Source organism: Paramisgurnus dabryanus, chromosome 8 (genome assembly GCF_030506205.2).
Source record: "Paramisgurnus dabryanus chromosome 8, PD_genome_1.1, whole genome shotgun sequence".
NCBI lineage: Eukaryota > Metazoa > Chordata > Actinopteri > Cypriniformes > Cobitidae > Paramisgurnus > Paramisgurnus dabryanus.
In genome coordinates, this window is record NC_133344.1 from 41,977,207 (window position 1) to 41,984,387 (window position 7,181).

The 7,181-nt window shown below is 37.1% G+C and overlaps 2 protein-coding genes across 2 annotated transcripts; both read right to left on the minus strand.

Annotated features, from left to right (window-relative positions):
- Positions 1–1,385: 1,385 nt before the first annotated feature.
- On the minus strand, positions 1,386–3,319 carry LOC135770326 (E3 SUMO-protein ligase ZBED1-like). The gene is made up of 2 exons (XM_065280041.1): positions 2,201–3,319; positions 1,386–2,102 (listed from the first exon to the last, which is right to left on the minus strand). Exons 1-2 carry the CDS (start codon positions 3,317–3,319, stop codon positions 1,386–1,388), a joined length of 1,836 nt encoding a protein of 611 aa, XP_065136113.1.
- A 1,509-nt stretch (positions 3,320–4,828) lies between these two features.
- Positions 4,829–5,776, minus strand: LOC135720880 (olfactory receptor 1D2-like). Its single transcript, XM_065242995.2, has one exon. The coding sequence runs from the start codon at positions 5,774–5,776 to the stop codon at positions 4,829–4,831; it is 948 nt and encodes a 315-aa protein (XP_065099067.2).
- Positions 5,777–7,181: the final 1,405 nt, after the last annotated feature.

Consider the following 7,181-nt stretch of genomic DNA (forward strand, 5'->3'; position numbering starts at 1 on the left):
TATAATAATTAATCCCAAGGAACAAACTGTTGAATATTGGGAACGAATTTTATATTTATGGCCATACTTTAGACTAAATAAGAAAAAGAAGTGTCCATAATGTAGCATAAAAGATAATTCGTGGCCATGATTTTGTCCGCATGTCATCATGATCGGATTTATGGCTCCATTCAACACAAACATTTTACTTTACCTATTCATGTGTAGCTATTTATTTATCATCGAATGGTATGTAACTAGCTTACATTTTGATGCATTATTACCATGTTTTTGTAGCACATCCTTGTGCTTTCTTGCAATGTGCCGCTTCAGATTCCAGGATGAATATTTGCCAACTTTTACAGTCTCTCCGCACTTCCTTTTAATGTTTTCTTCCTGTCCAACCTTAACTTTGATTTTTACTTTACATTTATGTATAAGGCTTGAATTCCACAACTTATTGCTAGACGTTTTTACAGATTCTCGAACTAGCAAATTATCAAAGGGCGTTCTGGGTTCAACGAGCGGTGCTGAGCGAGCGGACTTTTTAGAAAGGCGCTTTGATGGTAATATTACCGCACCGCTCAAGGCTCCGCTCCGCTCACATGCTTTGCCCTGAAACGTCAGGTAAAGCGCCCAGGCTCTCATCTGAAGGAATACATATGCATACAAATCAAATGCTTTGGTAAAGTCTCTCAAATTAAACATTGAAGTCCATGTTGCATAAAAATAAACACTGAAGTTTGTAAGTATTATGTTTTTTTTTTACAGTGGGTCATAATATATCATATATTTTAGTTTGTCAGTGCGTTTTGTGGTGTTAGGAAGTGTTTGCGCATTTCTGCACTAACTCAAAATGTGCGTACACCACCTCCTGAGCAGGCGTAGGATTTGAGCGCGCCGTACGCCAACGTCCATATTGATAAATCTCAAAGTCACCGTGGTTTTGGGTGTACGTTGGAATTTTGGTGTACGCACTAGGGCTGTCAAAATGACTGAAAAGCTAAATTCGAAATTCTTTCTGAAATATCAGCAAAATTCGAATTATATTCGAATTCTAAATGCAATATTTAATTTTAGAGGAAAAAATTCTGAACTGTCTGCTACGTCCGCAAGAGAACGCAAGTGAGCGCAATAAGCAAATACAAATCAAATCAAGCATCGCATTTTTTATTAAAATGAAATGACATAAACTTTTTAAAGTGCTTACTTTTTCAAACAACTGTTCTTAAATAAATGATAATGTCCTTAATGTCCATGTAAGGAAAATTAGGTAACCAAAGTGCATAAAACTGTATTAGTGCATCAGTAACCTGAGAAAACACGCTTCAACAGACAGCGTAATGTTTGTACATTAACACAAAATCGCAAACTGCCATTCTGAAACAAACCGCTCACTACACAATCTACATATTATTCGTCAAAAACACCAGACGGTCAACTTGATCTGCAGCGAGTGCTGAGCGTTTTTTGTTGACAATGTTTCCAGCTGATGAAAAGACGCGCTCAGCTCTGACCGATGTGCCAGGTATGGTCAGGTACGTCTTTGCCAGCTGCGCAATATGTGGATACATGCCGCATGATTTTTGCCACCAACTGAGAGGATTTTCGTCAGCGGGTAGCGTAGCTTCTCGATCATACATGTCCATCTCATGCTCCAAAGCCTTGATGCTTTCTTCAGAACTGCTCTGGGTCTGACTGTACACGTCATCGAACAGGTTGCCCATGGCAGACAGCGCAGTCTTTTTTCTTGCGTCCGGTTGTTTTACAGCATCAGTGCGCTCATTTTTTGCCTCCTCCATTATAGTTGTTAACTCCGACAATATTTTCGCCCGTACTTGTTTTTTCTGTTCCTCTGGCAAATGATTTAGACGGTGGAATCGGGGGTCTAAATAGCTTGCAGTGTTGAGTAGCATGAAAGCCTGCTTTTCATTAGGGTAACGGCCTTGGAGATCCGCTGCGATTTTCATTTTCATTTCTTTCACTGCCGAGCTGTCATCAGAATTTGGTTGAAGCTGCATTAACAGAACGTGTTGCAACGGAAGGACAGCAGACGCAGTCGGGTATTTGTCTGTTGACAACGCTTCTGTAGCAGTCTTAAAAGGTTGAAGAACATTCTTAACCTGTAAATAAACAGTAAATAAACAATCTGATAAATTAAAAATAATACATAAACGAACTACATAAAAAATAAACCGAAATAAAATATACCAGTTCTTACCATTTCCATCAGAACCCATTCACTTGTATTCAGCTCCAGGTGAGACATCTTCTTTTCAAAGATTACAGCAGCCACAGGGGCTTGCTGCTCCAGGGCTCGATTGATCATGTCGTAGGTACTGTTCCAACGGGTGGGGCAGTCATTGATAAGCTTGTCCGATTTTACTTCAAGCTGTTTTTGTTTTTTCTCGAGCAGGTAGCTATCAACAGCTGACTTGCTGAAATGGGCAGCGGTCATCTTCAGTTTGCTAATTGCTGTTTCAATAGATCGAACACCACGAAGCCCCTTACATACAGCTAGATTAAGCGTATGCGCCAAACACGGTATGTTCGGTCTTTTCATATGGCTCTCAACTGCCTTCACGTAATTACCAGCATTATCAGTAGTCACAGATATCACAGACTCCGGTTTGATTTCAAATGCACCAAGAATTTGCAAAATGCATTCACTCACATTTTCGGCGGTATGCTTTTCTCTCAGTTCTTCTGTTTTCAGCACATAGTTTTTGATTTCCCAGTCATCTGAAATAAAATGTGCAGTGACTGTCACATATGCGTCGGTGTGTAGAGAAGTCCATCCATCCGTTGTCAAGGCCACAGATCGATTGTTCAGCAATTCTTTCACGCTTTTGGCAGTGCAGTCATAAAGCTTCGCAATGCGATTGCTCACTGTACCCCGAGAAGGAAAATTATAACGTGGGTTGAGTGCTCGCACGAAGTTTTGAAAGCCTTCGCCATCAACGATGCTTATCGGGCGCATATCTTTGCAGATGAATTCAGTAAGTTTTTGGGTAATTTCTTCTTGTTTTGCAGAAGGTAGTGGTGTGGTATTTGAGGTGTAAAACGTAGTTACCCGGGACTGCTTTAATGCTGGACCCTCCTCATTGCACTCTCGAGAAAACTCCTCGGGATGACACGATTGCATGTGCGTTCGCAAGTTAGTCGTTGTGGAGTGATATAGCAGCGGTTTCTTACACAGCTTACAAATGACATTGGTTTTGTCAATGATTTCTCCTTTGACACTCCAGAAACCAAAGAAACGCCACACAGCACTTCTAAGATGTTTTGGTGTAAGCAAGATTCTCTCCGACTCTGAGACCTCACGCTCTTTTTCCGCCATTTTAACACAATAAAATGCACCTCTCTCACCGACCTGTAGCCTAATGGATAACCTAAAAAAGCCGCGTCAGTTACGTCATCATCATGACTCGCGCCCTTGACACAGCAAAAATTCGAATGCACGGGTTTGGCTTCGAATGTGCCAATTTTTTGTAAATTCGACGAATGTTCGAAATTCGAATTTTTTTTTGACAGCCCTAGTACGCACTTTTGATAAATGAGGGCCACTGTCACTACAGAAGAGTCAAGTTTTAAATAGAAAAATATTGAAACTCTTTAGCTATTTTTGAGCGCAATGTTAATGGACTAATCAGATTCAATGTATTGTGCTAAGCTATGCTAAAAGTGGTAGCGCCATAACCGAAGATCAGCTGAATGGATTCCAAAACGGTAAAAATGAGCTGGAAAATGAGCGTATTTCAAAAAAAGTGGAGTGTCCCTTTAAGTATAAACTTTTGACGTGTCTTTTGCATTTTGTTAAGGTATTTAAATAATTTTACATAGTATTAACACTTAATGACATTTTAAAGACAAGTTCAATTTGCACAACTGCAGAAAAAACATTCATGACACTTTTATAAAACTAATTGACAGAGTATTAACACTTAATGAATACATGCTACATGTCAATACTCCGGCTAAACCATTGAGGTCGTCCAAATAGATGTTTCTCGATGTTCCATGGTCTAGGTGTAAGAACAGAGGAGACCCAGCATTTACAGTGGCCCCTAAATTATGGAATGGTTTACTATAAAGTTAGGTAGTTTCTTACATTTAATAATTAATATGTTTTTGACAGATTTATGACAACTTATGTTGTCTTGATAATATCAAGTTGTAATAATAAAGACATCTCAAACAATGTCATCTGTGCATTGAAAATGACATAATCGAGCGACTGACACTTAATGACAGTTGTTTATGACACGTGTCATTACATGATTATGAAGGGGTCGTATCAGGGTCATGAATCCCCTTTAAGTAAAGTGTTACCACATTTTTAAAATCAATATTAGTAACATAAGTTAAAGCACTATGAACTAACCTAAACAACTTAATTGGCATTAATAAATGGTTTTGTTCATTGGAAGTTAATTTTATTTAAAACATTTACTGATGTTAACAAATACAAATGCATTTAATTTGAAAGAGAATGGGAGTGAATTCATGATTCATTTAATATATATTTGTCAGTCAAGTCATTTCTTAAGAATGCAAGTTCTTTTTGTTATTTTATTTCAAAATTAAAACAGGTCTTTTTTTCTTTAAATGTGTGCTCCAGAAACCTATAAATACAGCAATTTTTTTAAATATCACAAGCTTCTAAATATAAAAAAATTGACACAATTGCATGTAATTGAATGTAAATCAAAAGGATTCAAATATAGTTTGTAGATTCAGTCACAAATGATGATTCACAAAACATGGCAAAAATAAAATCATATTGTCATATAAATAAATAACATTTACATTAACAGCTAACAAAGAATGGATGACCTTATGAAACACTTTACTCAGGTAGTCCCTCTTGTTTGTTAAAGAACAGGCTCATGACTTGCTTTCGTAGTGTTGTTAGATTTAATCCATAAATCAGGGGATTTAAAATAGGGGGTATGAGGAGGAATTCCATGGCCATGAAGTTACGGATACCTTGTGGCAAACTTCTCGAGCCATAACGGCTGTACAGTACATCAAACAGCAATGCAACAGCCACATTCATCAGTGCAAGCAAATGTGGTACACATGTCTGTATAAATTTGTGTCTGCCCTCCATTGACCTCCTGCACTTTCTAATCAAATGAATATATGAGCAAACTATCAATACCGCATGACCAAAGTATAGAAGAATTACAGTGTACCCAATCACATTATTGACTGTTGTAGAAACACAAGAAAGTTTAACAACTGACCAATTTTCACAATACAGCTTGTCAATACTAGAGCCACATAGGGTGAGTCTTGATGTTAATGCAATAAGAACAGACATACAAAAAAATGGAGCCACCCAGCAAAACAAGATACATTGAAGAACCCTTTCCTTAGTCATTTTTGAATGATACTCCAGTGGTCTACATATTGCCACATACCTGTCATAAGCCATCACTGTTAATGTTGACAAGTCACATAAAACAGATGAATAAATGACAAATATTTGAGCCAGACATCCAGGATATGAAATTACATGACACTGAGATAATAAATCATACATGAATTTAGGGTAGAATCCAGCTGTACCAAAAAGTGCATTCATACACAAATTACAAATAAACACATACATTGGCTCATGAAGCTTCTGATATGAGATTATGACATAAATTACTATTACATTACAAAACACAATTAACGGATAATACAGTGCAGTCAAAGAAATAAAGATATATCTGTTTTCCATTGTTTCATTTAGTCCAGACAGAGAAAAAACTAAGTTACTGGAATCATTCTCCAGTGCAGGCTTCATCTGCAATCATATGCACATTTTATGCAGTATGTTATCAATGTTTTTTTTATAATGTCATTCACTCTACTAGTTCCTAATGTTATGGTACAATTCACTTTTTTAACAGAAAATAGCAAAAGTTTATTTAAAGTTTACCTATGCAGTTCTCTGTAAGTAGCATAAACTTGTCCTCCTAAGATACAAGCAAATTAATTTGTTAAAATCTTACCACAGTACTCCTGACTGTATGTTTGTTTTGTACAGTGGTCAATGGCTGATTTGATCAGTTATATATATATGGAGACCTCATGTTAGTCCCATGTTAATAGACTTGTTTTTGACTATTCAACAGGCCTTTAACAAACTCTCTTGAGACTTAATTTTTATATGTAACACATGATTTTAGATTAATATAATCATTTATTTAAACTGATCCATATGAAAAGGGTCACTTTGATGGGTTACAAGCCTGACTCTTTAATCATTGGGGCATACCTGGCCTCGTAGATAAAATGTGAACAATGTGTTCATTAAAGCATTGAATGTGTCCATCATATTTCTTGATGAACGATCACATGTGAAGATGCTTCATTGTTAGGTGCTTCACATGTAGTAATTTGAGATATACAGTATTATAAAGTTTAAGATGTCATCTTTCTCATGTTCAAAAGCACTTCATTTTCTAGAGTCACTTTGTTGAAGACTATTTATCAAATTTACTTGTCAATTTGCTAAATCAGTTGAAATCTAGCACTTAACATCACCGAGGATTAATACAATTATTCTATCAGTACAGCAGGCACAACAGGTTCATTATCAGATAAAGATTCACCTCTACTTTGGGCAGCCCAGTACTCTAATAGTTTACAGTTGTGTTCAAAATTTTTCAACCCCAACTGAAATTGATTGTTTTGGCCAGTTTGACATTGATTTTGATCATTCAGTCATCCTGCTTACAATTAAATCAAAGAGGCACGTGTAGGTCAGACAAATATAACAAAACATTTATGATGAAATAACCACAAATGTATTTTCTGTGTTCACATCATTATCAGTTTTATTCAACCCCCAAGTGACATTCAATCTTAGTACTTAGTACAACATCCTTTTACAGTTAAAACAGCTTTTAAACGTGAAGCATAGCTTGACACAAGTGTTTTGCAGCGATCTACGGGTACAGTATCTTCGCCCATTCATCATGGGCACAAGCCTCCAGTTCAGTCACATTCTTAGGCTTGCGCACTGCAACTGCTTTCTTTAAGTCCCACCAGAGGTTCTCAATCGGATTTAAGTCTGGTGACTGCGATGGCCACTTCAAAATGTTCCAGCCTTTAATCTGCAACCATGCTCTAGTGGACTTGAGGTATGCTTGGGATCATTGTCCTGTTGAAAGGTCCAACGTCTCCCAAGCCTCAGGTTTGTGACG